At 40.5% G+C, this 22420-nt stretch overlaps 1 protein-coding gene across 4 annotated transcripts in view; it reads right to left on the reverse strand.

Moving 5' to 3' along the window:
- Positions 1-22420, reverse strand: part of FSTL5 (follistatin like 5) — a 322690-nt gene that overhangs the window by 200295 nt on the left and 99975 nt on the right. For all 4 annotated transcript variants that reach the window (XM_083520282.1, XM_083520280.1, XM_083520281.1 and 1 more), the window contains exon 4: positions 1810-2058. In XM_083520282.1, coding sequence (XP_083376408.1) covers positions 1810-2058 — 249 coding nt within the window. The remainder of the gene's footprint in view (positions 1-1809; positions 2059-22420) is intronic.

Consider the following 22420-nt stretch of genomic DNA (forward strand, 5'->3'; position numbering starts at 1 on the left):
TCCTTCAATATAATGCAGAACCGCTAGTCTAATTTCAGCTCCCACACCTTTCACCCTTCCAATAATTATGCATTCTTCCCAAAATGCCATCCCATCAGCATCTACTTCACTTCCTTTGTTGCGTGACCTCCACAAGTCGAGTCAGTCAACTGTTATGCTAAACTTAAACTGAAATTACTATAGGCTCCCCCAAATGCAAAAGTTATTAGCAGGGCAGCAATTATGGAATGGAGAAAATGCAGTGCAATGGTCACTGCATTTCTATTACACCGCAGAGATGAGCCAACAAAACAAAACAAAATTGCCTCATTTGTATTGCATTCATATTAAAAATGAAGGCTGGATTTTATTCCAATGCAAGCAGACTCTTATAAAACATCTTGTAGACCTCAAATTTAAAAGGCTCCATTATGTACTAACAGAACTGAAATTGTATCCATAACTTTAACTTCTTCCTTGGCATTAGGCTTGCCAGAAATAAACTGAATATAAAAGCTGTGCCTTATGTTCTGTATGAAATGCTCCTGTGTGTGTGTTTTCTGCATGGAAAAAGGGGGCCTTGCCACCTCTAACAGTTATTGTTAGATTAATCATTTCTTTGTGCTCACAGTGGGGGAACTTAAAGATCACTTAAAAATACCAGCTTATGTCTCTCACTCTATGGATATGCACTAAAATGTACACGGGCTTAAAATGCAATCAAAGTGCAGGATCATGCCTATAATTAAACTCCATTGTCTACAGAGCACACATCTCTTAACAGAGCAGTTGGAATGGATACAGCACTTCCAGAACCAAGTTAGGGGGAAATGAACTAAGCAGAAAGGCATAAATCAATGGTCAAGATTTAAGCAAAACCTAACCGGTAACTCCGTATGCATTTGATCAACGTGAGATGAATTTATTATAATTCTTGAAGGCATTTTAATGAGCAACATTGTATTCATGGTGAAGTGTATATGAAGAGGGCTTAATTGTATGAGTTAAAGACACACATCTTCTAAAAAATATGGCTCCTCAGTTGGAAAGAACTTACGTTCTGCATCACATACATGCTTGGATTTCATGGGTACTTCTCAAACCAGTATCAGAGAATAGCAACCCTATTGTAAAAATCTGCACATAAATTAGGCCTCAGAAATGGACCTGACTGAGAAGTTCAGTCACTGTAAAATTGGCATGGGCTCTCATTTTCTGAATTTTCAGCACCCATTAGTTTTGTGTTGTATTGCCCTGTGACTTCAAAAGCCCCCAAGACTTCTCACAATCACATGAAACAAAATTTTAAAAAATTATCAAAATAAACATTAATATTTGTCCCGACAGATAAAAAGAGTGAAAAGCAGAATCAAAACAGCAGTGACAAACAAGATAGAAGCCAGGATCTTAAAATAATACAAAAGCTTTAGACAACAAGGCAAGATAGAATGGTAACTCAAAGATTAGGCTTCTAGCAGGAAGCTATACACATGCAGCCTCTGCAGTGGTTACATATTTCTCCATTAAACTCTGGAACTGCTTTACTTTATCACAGTTTTATTCACCTCTTCAAACCAAGGTCATAGGAATCTTGGTTACAACAGTGTCAAAAGCCACGCTTGATCTATATTCCAAGGCTTCTCAGAAAAGACACAGAGAAAACTGGGCGTAGCTGAGACACATATCTAGGGGAAGAGAGTTTTGTCAGATTAAGTTTTCCTACCATTGCTTCACAATACACCGTGCAGAATTTTATCAGCGCTCCAGCTGAATTAACTTCAAAATATGCAGCTGGCTAGAGTCTTCAAGGCATTGTCCAAACGCGCTTACCTTTGAAGAAGCAGTCTTCATTGTGAACGATGGTAATCTTTTGCTTTTTCAGGCAGGCAGCTCGGTGTACTTCACAGTGGTTTTCATAGAATTCACCATCTGAACCACACACAGGCTTGAAGTGAGGCTTGCAGTGCTCCATGCAGACACACTCTGCTTGCCCTGTTCCTCTGTTAACAACACAGTGCCTACCCAAACCACAGTACTTGTTTTCACACGATCCAAGGTGAGCATCATGATTCATGTATCCTGAAGAGAAAAATAAGAAAATGCCATCAGATTGTATGTCATCATCACCTGAGGGTTACTGTCATACACAAAGTGGCTCAGAAATAATAAAAAACAATGAAGAAACAAATTCTGGAAACTGGCATCGTCTACTCCATATCCATCTATTACTACACAAGAATAAGGGGGCAGAATACTGGGGTGGTCATCAACTAACCTTTACTCAGAGTAGACCCATTGAAATGAATATTAGTTACATCCATTAATTTCAATAATGTCTATCAGAGGAAAAGTTAGTCGAATGCCACCCCTGGAATTTGCAAGAAATTGTTTTGGAAAGCAAACTTACTCAGCGTGATAATTTCAGCAATTTTCCTGTCAATGAAAATTGCTTTTGGACAATTCAAGTACTCAGGAGTCAGGGGAAAATTATTTTGGTGGGGGAAGACCTATGTCCTAAGTGGAGAGGAGAAAAAGGACCCAGCCATGGTACATGAAAATCTGTTTTAAGATTCACTTAATGACATTTAATGGTGTTGTTGATTAGCGGCGGCTTGTTCCTATTGAGCATGGTGGGGTGGAGCCCAAACAGCAGGCGGAGCCTGAGCCAATGACAAACAGAATTAACTGACTCTAATTTTGTCCCTATCCTTCTTTCCATTGAGACTAAGGAGGCAGTGGCGCCATCACTTGGACTGGATGTAAATAAGAACCAAGGCCAAAGTCCATTCATTTCATTGGAGTAGCATATATACAGTAACTGGATGCAGGGCTGGAGTCTTAAATATGTATCGGGACCTACACAAGGAAATAATTCATATCGCATCAGACCACTGAAGAGAGGTTCTCCACATGCTTCATTTAAAGGATCAAAGTCCTGCAAAAGCAGTTCTGTTCTCCTTTCCTGCTACTCAAGCCTTCTTCATTGGAAATTCCAAAGAGTGTAACAAGCCACAACTGAGTGAAATTCTTTAGGACTGTCATGTTCTCAGATTTTAGGTGCTGTCTCGGAAATTGGGTTTAACATCCTGAGGGGCAGTGCCCAGTTGTGGACCTTCAAAGAAGGGCTCATCCTGGGATTCAGTCCCCAAACCTCACAGGCTCTTTCCCCAGTCCTCACGCATGCATCATAACATTTTTTTAAGTTCAACCATTGGAAACACAACACCATCTATACCAATAAAAGTTATATGAGCATCTCATTTAAAGTATCGGCAGGATCCCTCCAGAAGCCCTTCTTTTTATTGTGCATTCTTGATCATTTGTACTCAGGGGAAATCCTGCTTTCACTACTGTTCATACCTGCAAAAGAAAGGGGGGGGGCTAACATGCTGTTATGTTTCCAATCATTGCTTACCCATAGCATCCTACTGAAATGTTGTAGCTTTTCATGTTTGGGGATAGGGGTGTCCTGCTTTTGTTGTGCTATAGTGCAAGGGTGTTGCTTGAGATGACAGTAATGTGGTAACATTGGGAAAGCATTGTAGAACAATATGAGGATGGTTCAGTATAAATGCATTGCTAGTTCACTATTATTGCATGAATGACACGTGGTAGAAAAAAATAAGAACCAAGGGGACCTCATTCTGCTGAGGAGTGTGTGTGTGTGTTTGTGTTTGTAGAATTGGCTGTCATGCAATCTATTAAACTCTTTGAGACTTCTGAATTCTGGCCTACATACTATTTTATTCAAGGTTAATTAGCTCAGATTAGTTAAGGTAAAGTAGTCAGCCTATATTGACTCCTACATCAGCATACTTACAGGGGATTAAAAGCCTTCTGCTGTGTTCAGTTTAGCCCTCATTCCCAGAAAGTCAATCTTAGTTAGGAAAAGGAACTTTGACCTGCTCAAACAAGAGATGAGATCCAGGGGGTCTTGTTCTGCATGTGCAACACATTCGTATGCACACTAGGTTTTCTGTATTATTCTCCCTTACTATAGCTCTCTATGCGGCTCATTTGTGCAAGCTGATAAATAGTTTAAATCCAGCAACAAACCCTGGGAGTTTTGAAAGTCTCTTATTTGCCGTACTATTTTTTTTTAGTGGCACCAATGGGGAGACTATATTACTAGAATCTCTGTGTGTGAGAGAGAGGTGGGAGGAGAGAGAGAGAGAGAGAGAGAGAGTCTATCTACAGAACAGATCAGTATGGATTAATGAATCCTCAAAATAACACCACCGAGGAGAGGGCTAAGAGAGACCTAGTGGAATTATATACTGCAGATTGCATAGCATGACACAAGTAAATATGATGATATACTGCAGATGCAGTTATTCTATTCAGTGTACTGTAACCATAAATTCTATTTGCACTCGCTTAAAAAAAAAAAGTAAAGCACTATCAATTATTTCAAGAGGTATGAAAAACACAAAAGCATATCTTCAAATTCCCCGGGAATATTTTGTTATATGGCTATATTTCTATTTGATTTTCCTGAGCAGCTAAATTCTTCAACACATAACACATACTCATTGTTAAGGAATACTATAAGCATGTATGAGGTAACTAGAGATGTGGGCAATCAGGACATACACTCAGAATGTTTGATTCACACCCCCACATCCCTGGCGCAACTCAGATGATGCAAACTAAGAATCTGTCAGTATTTGTTATGTATTCAGTGGTCTGTGTTTGCCTGAGCTTGAGTCTGGACTAACGATTCTGAGCTCCTGTGTTCTGATTCGATACAAGATATCCAATCACAGAACATTTCAGGATGTGGGCCTCTGCCATTGGCCCTTAAACTCTGAGTCATGATTTGCTGCTTAGAAGTTTAGACAGCCAATCACGTTGGGAGTAGGAGTGGGAGTGGCCCAGGCTTTCAGAAATGTATATAAGCAGTTGCTTTGCCCCTGTTGTCCAGTTCTGTTAGTTCAATAAAGGTCCTTGCTGTTATCACTGTGTCTTGCCTCGTGGGAACCCACCTACACTTAAGTATTCATGTACACATATTGCTTTACAACAATTTATCTTGTAGGCACAGTGCATGCTTAAATACTTCCTCACCATGTGTAACTCACTACCATAAACATTGAGATAGCAGACATAAAAAAATTGAGAGAAAACTGATTTTCAACTGTAACTACAAAAACAGAGAGAAACTGCTGTGGATTTCTTATTTGCTAACATGAGTAGTTTTTCTATCACATACTTTCAGCAGCACATCCATATTAATTATGCCAGAGTTGTTATATTCCATATAACTGTATGCTCAAATGTATTTCTCCTAAAACAAATGAGTATATATCTGGATTTTAATGGACAGTGCACGCCAAGGAAGCTCTACAGAGACACATTAACCATTTTGTCCAAGCCCATAGGGGGTTTGGCCACACCATCAGCCTGACAAAGATCAACATGCAGGTTCAGAACTGAGCCAGCCCTCCACACATCAGCACTGATGACTACACACTTAAAGTATACACTGAATCAGGAAGGTTTGGGGCATCACATGGCAGAACAGAGTCTCAAACAATGGTGTGCTTTCCCAGACCACATTCCCAGCATGTTTGCACTCCTTTCTCAGTGATTTCCTATGCTAGCTTGGTCATCTGCATCTATTGCTGCCAGTAATGTTGACAAGCAAACATCTTCAACAGATGCCACTGGCTGCATTCAGTGTCATCTGGTGTGGTGATTGACTCCTTCAAGATTCATTTTCAAAATTCATCATCATAATCTATATTATTATGCTGTATGGAAAATGAATGACTTTTCGTACTCCAGGAGGAGACACAATTGGGTCTCCCCTGGATTTCTGAGAACTGCTTTTCTTCACTATCCACTATAAGCTTCTTCATCAAAGCCGTACAATGAGTTTGCACAAGCTATCAAATCAAGACAGTTCTCCCACCTGCCCATTAGCAGGAGGTCTATCAGCTCTGTGCTGTGGAAGAGCATGCTGAAACATGCCAACAAATAGCAGCAGTCATTCCATTGAAAAAAAAACAAACATTGATGCTTTTGGGTGGCCATCAAACAGCTGAGCAGTGACATAGCCTTATATGCACAAAATGCTTGCAGTACAATAACCAATACAGACAAGCAACAATTAAAACTGTAAACCAGCCATTAGTCAGTGGTTAATAGAGTAGTTCATACAACATGCAAATACACCTTCTAAGTGCCTTTGCTGCAATTAGACAAAGTGTAACTCATTTGTACAATATTCAGAAAGGTCATTGTACTATTCAAACAAACAGAAGGATCATATCCATTCTGATATTAATTTTCTATGACTAATGGTAAACAACGTCCAGGCAGATTATATCAATTTTATCTAGTAATCATAGTCACACATACATTCACTTGCACTATACACTAGATAATTCACAATCAGCAGCTTACATAAATTGGATATAATTTAATCATGGAACAATATGTCTTTACATATTGCATAACAATATGCAGGGCACACATGGCTTGAATTCTGTTTTACTGGCTGTGGATAGTCTTAATAAGAATGCCTACTAACATTGCAAAGGTAAAAAAATGTATAGCCACTGTCTCCACCGTTCACCTGATGCCATGTCCACTTACACATTGGAACATGTAGCTGATGCCAGTTTCTCACTTTGCATTACCTATACCATACCCATTGCAACATTAGTCTGTTACAAAGCATAATATGCAGCCTTCCAGTGTTCTGTCAAATGAAAAGATGAGTTTTGATGGACACAAGGGTCATGAAGGCTTTCCAACTATTGTGCTTATTGGAGGAATGAGCTGCATATGTCTTTCCAACATCCCTGTGATATGGGCTTTTATAGTAACAAATGAGCATGAGTCCTTTTTGAAATAGTATTTCCAATAGTATTTCCACCACAGGAACTGAGTTGCACCCAACATTGGGGGGCTGACATCACTGTTGATTCAGGAGAGACTGACCAGGCCTGGTTTGACATCCCATCAGGCCACGCCATGTCAGGACGACTTCCTGCCAGGCTTCCTCTGCCCCCTCAAGATTGAGCGGGGGGTTAGTCCCATCTCAGCAGACATGGGGGGGGGGGCTGTGGAGGCTTCAGCCCCATAGCCCAGTTGGTGTGCCTGCCTTCCATCACCCTCCCACCTACAAAACAAATATTTTGATCCTGAGCTCAAATGTGTTTATTTGTTGCTTTGTATTTTCCTAATTGCTTTGCCAGATTCTCCCTTACTATGAGAATGAGAGAGGAGCAAAGCAGGAACATTATATCTGATTTAAGATCTCTGAAGGGATAAATAAAATTAGGTGGTGTGCCAACAGGTGAGGATGATAAAACAGCAGTGAAATGGGTCGTGGACTATCAATATACAATTGACAACAAGTCACTATTATGATCAATTAACTGTTCAGTGGTAGTAGTAGATTTTACATTATCTAGGTGCCAAATGTATTGGCATTTACTGTACATGGAAGGAACATTTTATCTCTTCTAAATTTAGCAGGCTAATTATTATTCCTATGTGTATGAGGCATCAGCTGCCAGTACACAAGTGTAAACCCAAAGTCTTTTATACAGTACACTGGGATGGGGGATGTTTTTCAGCCCAATACCTGCATTCTGTTAAGGACAACTTTCTGAGGGTCTCATGGCACTGGTGGCCAAGGCCAGAAGCAAAAGTTGGCAAAGCAACAAAAGTAAATTTTATGTTTGTACAGTAGAGTCTCTGTAAACACTTGCACACCCCTCTCTCCTCAATTCGGACAAGCAAGAGGCATTATCAGAATTGAAGGACACATTGCAGCCAAGACAAAAACACTTGGGTAATAAAACTAAGCTAGTGGGATGTGGCTGGGGGAGAAAGGAGAGAGAATTGCCGAAAATTTATTCCCTTCTCATTCCACCGACAGAAGCCTTAGTGTCAGCTGAAAGACACCACTGGATGCAATTCATTGCATATACAGAACAAATTGTTAAATGTCCTGCTTGGGGTAGAATTGTCAAATTCTTGAGGCCGAATTCTATAAATCATTACTATGCTTGGATTGGAAAGCATACAACAGATCACAGGCGGGCAAGTATTCAGAATTATTGCACCATATGGAGACATCACAATGTACCGTGTTGCTAGACTTCTTTTTGGGCTTCATTTATTATTGTAATTGACTCTCTGCTATCTGAAGGGAAAAGGCTAACAGAGTAAAGAAAATAATTGGACCGCAGAATATTGGTGCAATGATATTACACCCATTTCCTCCTAGAGAAGATGCTTACTGTGACAGCAATTATAAACCCAAAGAAGCTGCAAAAAGAGAAAATTCAATAATCCTTGCTAGGGATCCTTAGGAAAGGGGTCAAAAATAAAACTTCCATTTTTTCAATGTCTTTATACAACCTAATGGTGTGGCCACACTTTGAGTACTGTGCACAGTTCTGGTTGTCAGGTCACAAAAACGATATTGCAGAGCTGGAAATGGCACAGAAATGGAGAGCAAAATGATTGGAGACCTGGAGTAACTCTCCTACAAGGAAGGGTAACTTTTCAATTTAGTAAAAAGGTGAAGAGTGGGGGATATTAATTAATGTTATTACATTTATATCTCCCCCCATTTATTCCATTATGAAACCCAAGGCAGCGTCTACATGTTTCAAAGACTCACCCGGACATTGACTGCACCCAGACCTGCTTAGTTTCAGGAAGACAGTTTCTTTCTGTGACTTCAGACTATCTCCTGAGACTATTTATATATGATGGGTGTATATAAAAGTATGCATGGTATGGGATTAACTAAAAAGAGAAAGCTCATAATGGGATCAGATTGTTAAGAGTATTTTTATGGCAATAAGAGTTCTTTGACGTTACAGTCATATTCCCTACTTTCTCAAAAGCAATCATGTATATCATTACTTTCTAAGTGTATTCTTGTGTGAAATGGAAAGATAGATGGTTCTGGACTTTCTGTCTTATGTTCAAAATAAATTCATATTTAAAGTTCTATTATATAAAGAAAACAGACATAAATGTGACGGGTTTTAGAACAGTATACTTCTACACAGAACATGTCTTTCCTCCATGCCCTCAAACATCAAAACAGGAAATGGGGAGGTTATAGAAGGGTTAAGCATCTTCTATTATTGTGCAAGGTGATTTAGATGGTTGCTGAACAACTCCAGGTACGCCTGGAGGATGTGGATCATTTGGATCCTTTCGAGTCGGGATTCAGGCCTCATCATGGCACTGAAACTGTCTTGGGCACGCTGGTTGGTGATCTCTGGCAGGTTAGGGACATAGGTGAAAGCTGTTTCCTGGTCCTGCTGGATCTCTCAGCAGCCTTTGATACCATCGACCATTACATCTTTCTGGACCATCTAGAGGAGTTGGGAGCTGGGGACACTGCTATACATGGAAGAGCTGCAGGCAATCCTCTCCTTCCTCCTGGGTCATGTCCAGAAAGTAGTGTTGAGGGATGAAGAAGAGAAGAAGAGTTTGGATTCGATATCCCGCTTTATCACTACCCGAAGGAGTCTCAAAGCGGCTAACATTCTCCTTTCCCTTCCTCCCCCACAACAAACACTCTGTGAGGTGAGTTGGGCTGAGAGACTTCTCAAGAAGTGTGACTAGCCCAAGGTCACCCAGCAGCTGCATGTGGAAGAGCGGAGACGTGAACCCAGGTTCCTAGATTACGAGTCTACCGCTCTTAACCACTACACCACACTGGCTCTCTGATGAGTGTTCAGACCCCAGGGCTCTCACTTGTGGGGTGCCTCATGGCTCCGGCTCCCCCCTCCCCCATGCTTTTTAACATCTACATGAAGCCACTGGGAGAGATCATCGGGGGGGGGGGGGTTGGGCTGGGTGTCCACCAGTATGCAGATGATACCCAGCTCTATCTCTCCTTTAAATCAGAACCAGTGAAGGCAGTGAATCTCCTGTGTGAGTGCCTGGAGGCAGTTGGAGCATGGAAGGTGGCTAACAGATTGAGGTTGAATTCTGTCAAGACAGAAGTACTTTTCTTGGGAGACAGGGGGTGGAATGGGGTACCTGTGTCCCTGCAGGACCAGGTGCGGAACCTGGGAGTCATTTTGGATTCACAGCAGTCTACGGAGGCACAGGTCAATTCTGTTTCCAGAGCAGCTGTCTACCAGCTCCTAGCCATGGACTGTCTCGCCAGAGTGGTGCATGTTCTAGTTATCTCCCACTTGGATTACTGCAATGAGGTCTCTGTGGGACTACCTTTGAAGGTGACTCGGAAACTACAACTAATCCAAAATGTGTCAGCTAGACTGGTGAGTGGGAGTGGCCACCGAGACAATATAACAGCAGTCCTAAAGGATCTTCATTGGCTCCCAGTACGTTTCCGGGCACAATTCAAAGTGTTGGTACTGACCTTTAAAGCCCTAAACGCCTAGCCTCAGCCCAATATACCTGAAGGTGCATCTCCACCTCCATCATTCAGTCTGCACATTGAGATCCACTTTGAGCATCTTCTGGCAGTTCCCTCACTGTGAGAAATAAAGTTACAGGGAACCAGGCAGAGGGCCTTCTCAGCAGTGTCACCCTCCCTGTGGAATGCCCTCCCATCAGATGACAGGGAGATAAAGAATTATACAACTTTTAGATCATGTCTGAAGGCAGCCCTGTTCAGGGGAGTTTCTAATGTCTGACATTTTGTTATTTTTGATATTTTGCTGGAAGCTGCCTAGAGTGGCTGGGAAAACCCTGCCAGATGGGTGGGGTATAAACAATAAAATTATTATTACTGTTATTATTGTTGTTATTAAGTATTCGGAAAATGAGGGGGCATACTAAATATTAACTTTTTAAAATTAAAAAATGCTGACAGTGTTGTACACCATGCATTTAATGTAATAGATAGTTTGACCCTGATACTCATTAATCACAACCTTAAATTATGGTAGCAAAATGTACCACTTTCAAACAAATCACAAACTCAATTTCATTCCATGTGGAAATGAGTACACCATTATGTAAACTGGCAACAAATTGGCAAGAAACCATTTCTCAGCTGTTACATTCATCTCAGAACTGGATGAAATCACAGATTGGGAACAACAATTTGTGAAAAACTGAGAAAGACTTTTAAAATCTGAGCAGTTCTGATGTAGTGGTCAGAGCTTAGTACCCCAACATATGCCAAGAGGAAGAAATTGAGACATGTAGGTTCAATGCCACTGCCAATAAATCGTTGATTTAAGGCATTTATATATAGTCCTCAATAGCTAGGCAGCTCAAGGCAACAATAAAAACAAAACAAAAATACATACAACAAAGCAGGTCACCAATATAACATATAAAAGTAGCACAAAAACATGAATGGTGAGGCTAAAACTGATAAGAACTGGAGAAGTTTAAAAGGCACAGGAGAATAAAATCACATTTGGCAGGTGCCAAAATGGCATCAAGGTTGGTGCCAGGTGAGTCTTTAAGTCTTGAACCAGCTCGGACCCTAAACCAAAGCTAATGTCATGGCTGGTTGTCTGGAGACAAGCAAGCCAGATGGCAGGTAGAGCAGGCAGCCTGGGAGCTAAGTCTCTTTTCGATGAAGGAACCAGAGCACACTTAGCAGTTTTTTACAACGAAGTGGAACCCTATTGATTCCTTGGGTCACTGATGAAATTGTAGCTACTATATCTCTACTGAAAGGTAAAAAGGTAAAGGACCCCTGGACAGTTAAGTCCAGTCAAAGGTGACTATGGGATTGTGGCTCTCATCTCACTTTCAGGCCAAGGGAGCCGGTGTTTCTCCACAGACAACTTTCTGGGTCATGTGGCCAGCATGACTAAACCACTTCTGGCACACCAGATCACCATGACAGAAACCAGAGCGCATGGAAATACCATTTACCTTCCCACTGCAGCGGTACCTATTTATCTACTTGTGTGCTTTCGAATTGCTAGGTTGGCAGGAGTTGGGACAGAGTAATGAGAGCTCACTCTGTAGTGGGGATTTGAACCGCTGACCTTTTGATTGGCAAGCCCAAGAGGCTCAGTGGTTTAGACCACAGTGCCACCCGCGTCCCATATCTCTAGTAGTGATGCTGATGGAGCACAGTAGATAGCAGGCTTCCATTCAGTACTCTGAAAAGCTACCTATTGCGGCAGAGATTAAGGCACCCAGTTTGTACTGTCAGAAAGCACAATTCAAAGTCCCAAGTGGCCTACAATTAGAGCTTGCCCACACTTCTGCTTGTCCCGTGCTTTCTAAGGCAAGGAACTGAGATGCTTTTTGTTTGCCCCACCACTTTCCCCGGGAAAAATCTGCTATTTACCGCTAAATTGTAACAAATGTCAATCAAAACCTCTCTGACCTGTGCCCACAAAGCAGGGAGCAAACAGAATAAAACATAGACCGGACTCAAGTGTGGATGAGCCCTTAGTCATCACAGCAGTGGCAAAAACAAGAGTGTGTGTAAAAGGAGAAGTGGGGAGAGATAATAGTGGATAAAAACAAAGCTCAGATGATTAATTAAACCAATTAATGCACACAGCCTTAATTTTAACATGCTTTTAAAATGGATAGCTCCAACTAAGCAACTATTTTAAAAAGGTATAAGTAAGAACCTGGGGAGAGCTGAATAAATTGTTCTTACCTGCGCCAAGTGATGTAAATTTAATTACTACTTTGACAAAGCACTGCAGCTCTTTATGAAGGCACTGCTGTAAAAACAACAGCAGACTTTCCCCATAATCTTTGATATCTAAACAGCAGTTTGTATTATCTTGATAGCCAAATACATAAATGTTTGGGGATTACTGACAAGAAAAGCTTCTTACAAAGGAACAATTTGCAGGCTGAACAAAAGATAGGGCTATAATGCAAGTATCATGCCGTTTTCCTTAAGTCTGAGCACTATTAAGCAATTGAGCTGTCCAAAGAAGGGCTTGATGATATTAAAAAAAGCAAAGCTATAGAAATGGTCATGCAATTGACATTTTAGGCAGGATTGAAAATTAAAAGGGCACAGTCTCATTTAAAGGTCTTATGTTTGAAAACTCATGTTTTACAAATAATGCAATCAAAATAATAAAAAATACAATAAGATAAACAGTCAGAGTTAAAAAAATATCCTCAAAACTCATCAGTAGCCAGTAAAAACCATGGTAAACAAAAATGTTTCTATGCTGGAAATGCATCACTTTTTGCACAAGACTTATTTCTGGAGGAGACCGATCCAGAGCAGTTCACAGCCTCTATACAGGGAGCTTTTTTTTTTTTTTTTACATTATTGCTAAGTATTGAATCACAGTGGGCTAGACCTGTATACGTGACTAAAACCTATACTAACAGCAACTGCTGCGATGCTTCATAGAATGTTACATCACTCACAGTCAAGAAATGCCACTGCATAAACATCCAAATTCCACTGGTATTATGTCACTCTGAAAAGAGAAAGTATGCAGAGATAGAAGAAGTTCACAGATTTAATAGCTATAAACTGGGCTGCTTTCCCCTTCTGACAGCTTTAGATTGTAAGATCATTGAGAGCAGGGACCTATCATTTTATGATTATGAAACTTGGCAGAGCATTGTGTAAATTGCTGGTGCTCTACCTGAAATAATTTTATATAGTTGACAAGCACACCCCACATCCCCTTTTAGCAATGTTTTCAGTGACTTCTGGGTTTGCATGTGTGCACGACTGCATGTCATTCGGACACACGTTAATCAGTCGTTGCCTGTAATGGCAAGTATAATTGGGTCAATGATAAATTGCAATCATTTATTTATAGCATAAAAACTGGTTATTTGTTTTGGGGCCAACTACTCTTGGCATAAGGAAGAATGCATAGGTTTGAGTTATACAAAACACTTCAGACTAAAAGAATGGTTAGTCAATTGACAGCTATCCAAAGAACAGCTTGGTTAGAAGGCAAATATTTTTTTTTTAGCCACTGTAGATATTGCATTTCCTTTTGTGACTCATTTCCTGAGATCTTGAATCTATTATTGAAACATTAAAGTCTGTAATCCAGCACACAGATACAGACATGTAACTCCCACTGCAATAAATGGGACTTATGTGCAAGTAATTGTGGGCGGGATTGAGGCTCAAAGGTTCTAGTTGATGCTGAGTTAATTTGTCTGATTATTTCCGTTAATCACTAAAAAAAAGCCAGAAGAATATCAGTCCATCACCCACAAGCTTTAAACATCAAGTCAACTTGCCAGGGAGAAAAGTAAAGTTGAAAGAGAATCCAAGTGAAACTTTCATAGAGGCAGATGGATTGTAAGAAACACAGAGGATTTAAACTCTTTTATACTCTACAGCCAGTGAAATTCTGAAGGAAAACCGAGTTTAGAAAATGGGAAGAGTAAACCTAAGACACTCAAATGCAGCAATAACAGTCCAAATAAAACTGTCATGTGGTAGGATGTCAACCCTCGGAGAAGAGGCATAAAATGTCTTGTCCTCCATCTGCTGGAAGCCAAAACACAAAACACCCTGATTCAGAATGATAGTCAGTAGAAGCTGCCTTCCCATCAGTGGCGTAGCGTGGGGGTGCAGGGGGGGTCGGCCGCACCGGGCGCAACATCTGGGGGTTAGGGTTAGGGGGCGCAAATCCACGGGTTAGGGGGCGCAAATTACTTGCCTTGCCCCGGGTGCTGACAACCCACGCTACGCCACTGCTTCCCATGTCAACCCACTGGTGTAGCTAGTTTTCTACTGTCAACAGTTTCATACAGGAGTTTTTCCTAGTCCTAACTGAAGATGTCAGGGATTAAACACGGAATCTTCTGCATAGAAAGCATGTGCTCAACTGATTCACCTGCAAAAGGGTTACACCCTTCCTCAAAAGGGTTAGACAACTCATATAGATGTACTTGTGAGTGTGCATGCATAACAGTTTATGTGGAAACCACTATACTCAATGGATATATAGTTGCTGTCAAAGAAACAAGTAGAATGCAACACTCATGACTAGAGAGTCTCATGGAATACTGAGGCTATGGGAGAACATGAAGTTATAGTCTTCTGATATCATTTTAAAAGATCCAAAATAATACAGTATCAAATACATTCTATTTCTGTCTTATGCATTTTCACTCTTCCATAATTTAATTTCAACCTATTCCAAGTCCATACATAGCATGTTGTGGGTGTTTTTTTGTGTTTTTTTGAACCGCTTTAAAATGTAATTTGAAAATTGGTAGGTGAATTTATACAGTAATATGGCAGAAGGACAACCTGTGTGATAAATTACTTTCATAGATCCAATAGATTAGAACTATATTTACAACACATTTTCTTGCTAAGACAAGACAGACAAATGCACTCTTCTTAATCTGTTTGCAAATGTGAATACCCTACCCAGCACATTCCCAAAGGCAATTAAAAAAATAAATAAATCATTTTTGCTTGTTGTTTATTGATCAAAACAGGTCCCTTTCATCCTAGATTCAAACTCTTGGAAGAAACAAGCGCAAATTTAGAAGTACTAAGCACAACTGACCTACTTTGTATTTTTGTAAGAAGGGGATATATTCCCATAAGACACCTAAGAATAAAACTTGGCAGTATTAATGCATTTGTGCAACTTGATATTTTGGAAAATAGACCTTCTGATCTGAGGTATTATTTCTAAAGTTTACATAAAGGACGTTATTTATTTGTGGGAGGAGAGGGCGAGTCAGTTTATAAAAAATTTATTTTTAAAGTAGTAGCTATTCTAAGCCAAGGATCAACATAAGACCTCTGGAATAGCTGAGATCTCAAGAGACCACCGGCTTCAGTGAAGTTCTAATTCAAAACTTTCATTCCTTTTTTAAAGAGTTTAAAATATTTGCAGGATTATTCCACACTTTAATAATGTATACTTGGATTTCATGGATTTTACAGAGCCTAAATTTACAGTGTTTGAGCATCAGTTTCAGTCATTTTGTTGGACAGATCATGAAAAATAAAGGATTCTGCAATGTGGCTTAACATTTAGAAAACTGAATGCTGAATAAAAAGGTTTTATTAAAGAATTAAACTGTTGGACTACTTTACGCATGAGATGCCTGTGGATATTATCTTACAGTAACATTTACTGAAGCTCTTCATTTTTCCATCCAAACTCTTTGTATCATGCCTTATATTAATGAAACATCATTTAATACCCCACCATTTAAGGCTTTTAATCTATGTTACATAACAGTTTTTTATCTACATCATACTTTGCCCAAATCATCATCATCAGCTCACAACGTCAGAATAGGGGAAAAAAATAACATCTCAAGTTCATTAATTAGTATAGGCAGCTCCCCTTTTATGTGGGGGTTACATTCCGAGACTCTGCACATCGGTGAAATCATGTATAATTGAAACCTACTGAGAAAGCCTGCAAATACCCTGTTATGCCCCCTGCCACACTCCCATTATGCCCTTTTAGTGACATTTCGGTGACATCTTTATGATGTTTCCAGGTTACTTTCAGGTTTGGCGTGATGTGCCTATACACAGTAGCCTATACATACTGAACGCATGTGTCAGAGCTGCTTCAAGATCCTAGCTCACAGAGGATCACGCTAGCCAGCGATCATTAAGTAAAAGTCTTTATTGAGTTACAGTTTCCATTCTCAAGCTGCTGCGTGCAACTCTACGTCTAGTAGCTAGATCGGCGAAGCTCCGTCTGAATCTCCGCCCCTTGTACACCAACTTAATATCCTCGCCCTGCTCCACCTTTTCCGCCTGACTGTTCTCCTCTGGGTCCCTCTGCCCCCCGGGGTCTCTTCCCTCCGGGATTCTTCTGACGCTGACCCCCCGGACCCTCCTGTCTCCTTGCGCCGGGCTTTAGGACCTGGCTCCCTTTCCGGGCTGCCTACTGCGCCGCCTTCCTGTGCATTTGAACTTGGCGCGCGCGCCCAACCTTCCACCTTCCGTCTAACCGTCTCTTCGCTCCCCGATGGAGGTGTGGCCACTCCTGACTCGTGCCCTCCCTCCTGTTGTGAGCTGCCAGCGCTTGCCCCCTGGCTCCCTTCCTCTTCCCTGCTCTCTGGCGGTGACGCTGGTCCCGATTTCCAACTGCTCTCCTCTGAGTCCCCTCTGGCTCTATCTTCCTGGGGTGCCCCCCTAGACTCCCCCCTTGCCCTGGCCACTGGTGCTCCTTTCTGTGAATCCTCTGATTCACTGGAAAGACTCGGAGATCTCGGGTCGTCGTCATCACTCATCTTTTCTTCTGCCTCCTCCCCTTCGCTCTCTGTTTCCTCCCTTGCCCTTGCCTCTGCTCCTGAACCCCTGACAGCATGTAAATGGGGGGAGGGCTGCCTTTAATTACAAGACATACAAGCAACATTTTAAAAAATCAAAGAAACATATCAACAGGCCAACATTTCAAAAGGCCAAATGATAGCATAGCCAGAGTTGTACCAATCACTGGCACCTAGACAGACACCGGTGTCAAACGTCTAATAGTATCTAAGTCTTCTTTGACAACAGGCGTCTAGCTCTAAACCCAAAACAAAGGATGCACATAAATTCTCAAGTCACATTAGTCCAAACTACCCTTCGGCTCAGGAAAGAGGCCCTCCTCTCATTAAGATCCCAAATGCTCTGACCTCCCAATGCAATAATGTGTTATATAGAGAAGCTAGCAATAACAACAAAGTTGCAATATTGTCTGGAAATCTTGACTTTACCAGGATCTTTTCACACAATCTCTGAACGGTGAATAGACTTATATAGAGAAGTGGGGGACCCATTCTAATCCACATTTCAGGCAATATACAATATTTCTTGAGAGGCAACTATCTATAAATTCAACTCCCAACACTCTGGGAAACTCATGTTACAAACAGCTGTTGATATTGGTGTCAAAAAAACACAAAAAGTTCTTTTCTGCCTTATGTTGAAATGCTATAATATATTTTTTTCCAATGTAAGATAATCACAAAAAAAATCTCATTTAGGTTTTACAATTGAAAAATAATTTACAATAGCGAAAGTATGGGTTGCAAAGATGGTCAAGAAAGGTAAGTGACCTCCCATTTTCACACAATATACCTTGGAGATATGCCAGGCTACAGCACTAAAAATAGCAAGTAACTTAACTTGTTTTCCAGGGCAGTCACTACCTGACATTCAGGCCCCAATCACTCATGTGTCTCTCTTTCTTTAAATTGGATGAAAAAGACCAGCAGGAGGAGGGGTGGTGGTGATGATGTGTGGGGAGAGATGGAAAGTAGGTTTGGAGAAATGATATCTTCCATAAGCAACTGGGCACACTGCACACCACCAGAGAAAGAAGGGAGAGCAAGACCTCCCTTTCCACAGGGCAGTTCTGCCACTCTCACTGTTCCTGGCTCTTTTGCCTAGATTAAAACAGGAGTGTCTTTAAGCAAGCAAGTGATTTAAATCAACCGTGAAAGTTCTCAGAAAGGGGCAGGCAAGAAAAGGAAGATAAATAATTCTACTGTAACATGGTTTTGAAAACATATACAAGAGCAAACAAACTACTGTAAGCAAGCATTGTTTTGTGTTTGTTTGTGTGTGTTTCTATCCCTGTTGCTGGTAAATGCAGGATGAACACATTAGAGAAAGAGAAAACAGGATGAACGCATTAGAAGTATAAACTTTTAAAATAGGTTTCTCTTGCTTTGATACCATAGCTCTGTGAAGAATCATTTGTGCTGAATGTTTGTATTTTCCGTTTGCTCCATAAAATATATTTGCTGTTTCCTTGATAGTAATTTATTTTCTATTTCTATTCCATATTATTTTTTTCTGGGAAAAGAACATCTTAGCACTGACATCACATTAACAGATCTGGGTATAACAGCTGACATTTTGGCTTCAAATCTTTTCACTGTAAATGCAATATATAACCCCATTCTTCCTGTATCTTCTGAATCAATGAAATATCAATATTTCTAAAGATGTATATTAAAGAACATTGGGTGCAGTGATTTTGATCTTAGTTTTGCTGTTTATTAATCCAAACAAATAATGGAACAACGTATTGGTATTCCACTCCAAGATAACTAGACAGGATACATTATGCCTTAACACTGGGGCAATGGGAAGTGCTGAGAATGATACCAGATCTTTTGCTCCTTTTCCTTTCTTTACCCCTGACCTTTCGTTGAAAGGCAATTTATTTGCATCAAGTTTAGAGGCAATGTACTTTTTAAAAGATTTTTTTTTTAAGTGCCTGGTGTTTTAGGCACAATTTAATAGTTAACCCGATGGCAAATTCTCCCTTGATTGCTTTGTGCTTGAATACTGGATGTCACAGTTCCTTCAATGGCATCAGTGGTTCGTGGAACTGCCACCATCAGGGAAATCAAAACATAGAGCATCCAGATGGATAAAGTGGTTTGTTCCTCCACATAAACTGACCCTAGTTGTCCTATATGACCCAATGGTTATAAGGGGGCATCAGGATGTACATAAACCAACTCTTCCTGGGGTTACCCCCCACAGTTCTCTGCTTTGCTACCATTGGAGAAAGAGAAGATGAAGCTCAGATGATGTTGGATAGCTGTGGCTGCTGACCACAACCTGCAGCTGTACTGTTTTTTGTGACTCTGCACTGGGACAGCCCAGGATCAGGAGCAGCTCTGCTGAATTGGCAGCCCTGCAGAAGCATTTAAAGTAAGCCAGCTGGGCCACTGGGAGAGAAGGAGCGGTTGGAGGAGCAAGGAGGACTTAGAGATGATACAGCCCAAGCAGCCATTGCAGTTTTGTCAGCCAAAGCAGAAGGGATTGCACAGATGGGGCAGATGGGATCTGAGCCTTGTTGACACCCCTTGCCTCTCTTTACTAATGAACTGGCCTCTTTTAGCCTCCCCTTGGATGCTGTCAAAGTGTTCTCAAGCAGTATGGGCCTCCTCTGGCCTAGACCTTCTCCCCAACCAGCTTATTTTGAGGTGGGCCTTAGGTCCCCCAATGGATGTGGAGCAAGTAGAAAATGTGTTTCCCCTGAGAATGTGTGTTGTGCTATGAGTGAAGTGACGCAGAGTTCACCCAGAGCACAATATATCCTTACACCGGCACTGACACTACCTAAAAGGAAACTAAAATATGATGAGTGGAAAAACTCCTAATTACAAGGATCTTATGCTATAGTGCACAAAAGAGAAAAATAACTGACAATCTCTCATTTCCCAACTATGAAAGGCAATCACATGTAATTTACAGATTGGAACTTGTAGGTTTCTACAGAAAAGCTGTGATTTTCTTGGCAAATCTAAAACATACTTTTAATATTCCATTTCTATCCCATCCTTCAACTCATGAAGAGCCCCAAGGCAGAGCTTGTGCTTATGGAGAATTTAAAAATCAATCAAGACTTGCTGAAGAATCGCACTGGCTTCAGTTCATGAGTTGGAACAAAATCTGAGCAAATATTATGAGTTACTGTACAGCTATTAATCAGACAGCCTAGACTCAGCATTGGCAGTTATACTAGTGAATACTCATCTGGAAAACTACCATTAAAGACATTTATTTGAAATATTAAGTTATTGGAAGTAAATCCAGTCCCCCTCTGCACTGGCTTTTGGACAAATTATTCATAAAGCATACAAAAAAAAATCTGGGTCTTACAATCTCTAAAAATATGAAGCATACTGATGATAATGATATTCTATGAGCCAATTATCAAGTCTTTGGTTAGCATGGTGTTCAATTTTGTCGTATGTTGATGCAATTAGTAATTTGACAAAAAGGATATCTAAAATTACATTCAGATGAACAGATAGATATGTGTATAGGATAGAACTGGGGCAAACCATCCCTGACACACTGCATAATGGTAGGGTAAAAACAGAAATGGGTTAATCTGACAATTTTGATTGTTCTGCTTTTCTCATTTTTTCCAATCTTATGTTATATTCCCCACATTTCCACATTGGTTTGCATTTTTTTTAAAAGTCCTCATTAAAATACGCATTTCTTCTAATAGGCAATAAACACTATTGCAAAGCACTTTCCCCTAAAGCAATGAATGCAATTTTAATGGAGAACTGCATTGCAAATTTTGGAGAAGCTGAATTGTTAAGGACGGCTGTATTTTAGTTCTCTCTTTTTTTGGAAGTGTGATTTAGAGTCACATGTAGATGTGAACTCAGTCAGATTTCTTCCACACCCTTAGGTCAGACCTCTGTCATACTCTTATCCATAAATATGTAGATTGGCATAGTTCAGATTAGTGGCATCTAAATTAGTATGTGTAGGTCCTCATTAAGTCACAGACTGCATGCCATTAGTGGTGTCATCTGTGTTTTTCAATAGCAATTAATTAATTAGCGTATTCATATAGCACAAGCATTGTTCTTTGCACAGTAATATGGGAAAGAGAAGTCCCTGATTGAGGAGCTTGTAATCTAGGAATTCAACACAGGGAAGGTAATAAAGAAAGGGGAGGAAAGAAAAGGGGAGGCTCAACAGAGGACGAATATGCATACTATTCAGTTACACATAGTTAGTTTTAGTATGGGATAAGGATTATATGGGCTAGCAATATCCCTCCCCTTTATTCTTTATTCTCTATTGAGAAACTGTTGTGAAGTAACAGGTGAATATAAACTCTCCCTGGGTTGTTGGCTTTTTTATTGCTTTGCACACATGGGAGAGTTTAGGCAGTTAATTCTGTGTCCTGGCACTGAAGGTCACCGGTGATGAACTGACGCCAGCTTATCACTATTTGTTTTCCTAGCTGTCAGTTCTCCTCCCTTTCACAGAACCAGCCCTTTGCCCACTACTTCACTGCAAATTATTATGCCCTCTGCTCCACCTGCTCTCTCCTTCGATTTCTTTAAGAGAGTCCTTGTTTGCTGCTATTCCCCAAGCATTGCCTGAATTACCGCAAGCAAATCATGACATATCTTACTTCAAGCAAAGTATCCTGATGGACATTGAAATGACGTTGTCTGCATCCTGTTCTCAAACTGTCCAATGAGTCATTATAAAAGGATGAAACAATATTGTTGAGTGTCCCAATCTCAGGCGAGGTATTCTCAAGGGTCCCAATACATATCTTGGCTTTGGTTTCCTTGACATGAAGGTCACTGGAGAACAATGGCATTTTCTGTGACCAAATGCTTACTTGCATTTATATAACAGCTGAACATGAGATGTAAGGCTCACATATTCACACTCAGATCCTGCTCCTCCATTGGTTTGTCTTTCTATTTTTCAGGGGATGAGGAGGGACCAACACGAATAACACTATAGTTGTGGCTGCGCTAGGTTGCTCACATGGCCAACATGGCTTCTAGGCAGTTTACAAGTACAAAATCAATTATAAAATCCACACATAATTCAATCGCACAACAAAACAATTCTACCAAAATAGTAAAACATCCATAATTAAAGTTTGTAATATAACAATATGTACAAAGAAACATTAGCAATTAAGACCATTAAGAGAGAAATTTAAACAATTTGATCAGAAAGTAGGAGTTCAGGGAAAGGTTTGTCTAAATGTGTGTGTTCTTAAGAGCCGGTATAATG

This window comes from Podarcis liolepis, assembly GCF_965112155.1.
Source record: "Podarcis liolepis genome assembly, chromosome: 9".
Taxonomy (NCBI): domain Eukaryota; kingdom Metazoa; phylum Chordata; class Lepidosauria; order Squamata; family Lacertidae; genus Podarcis; species Podarcis liolepis.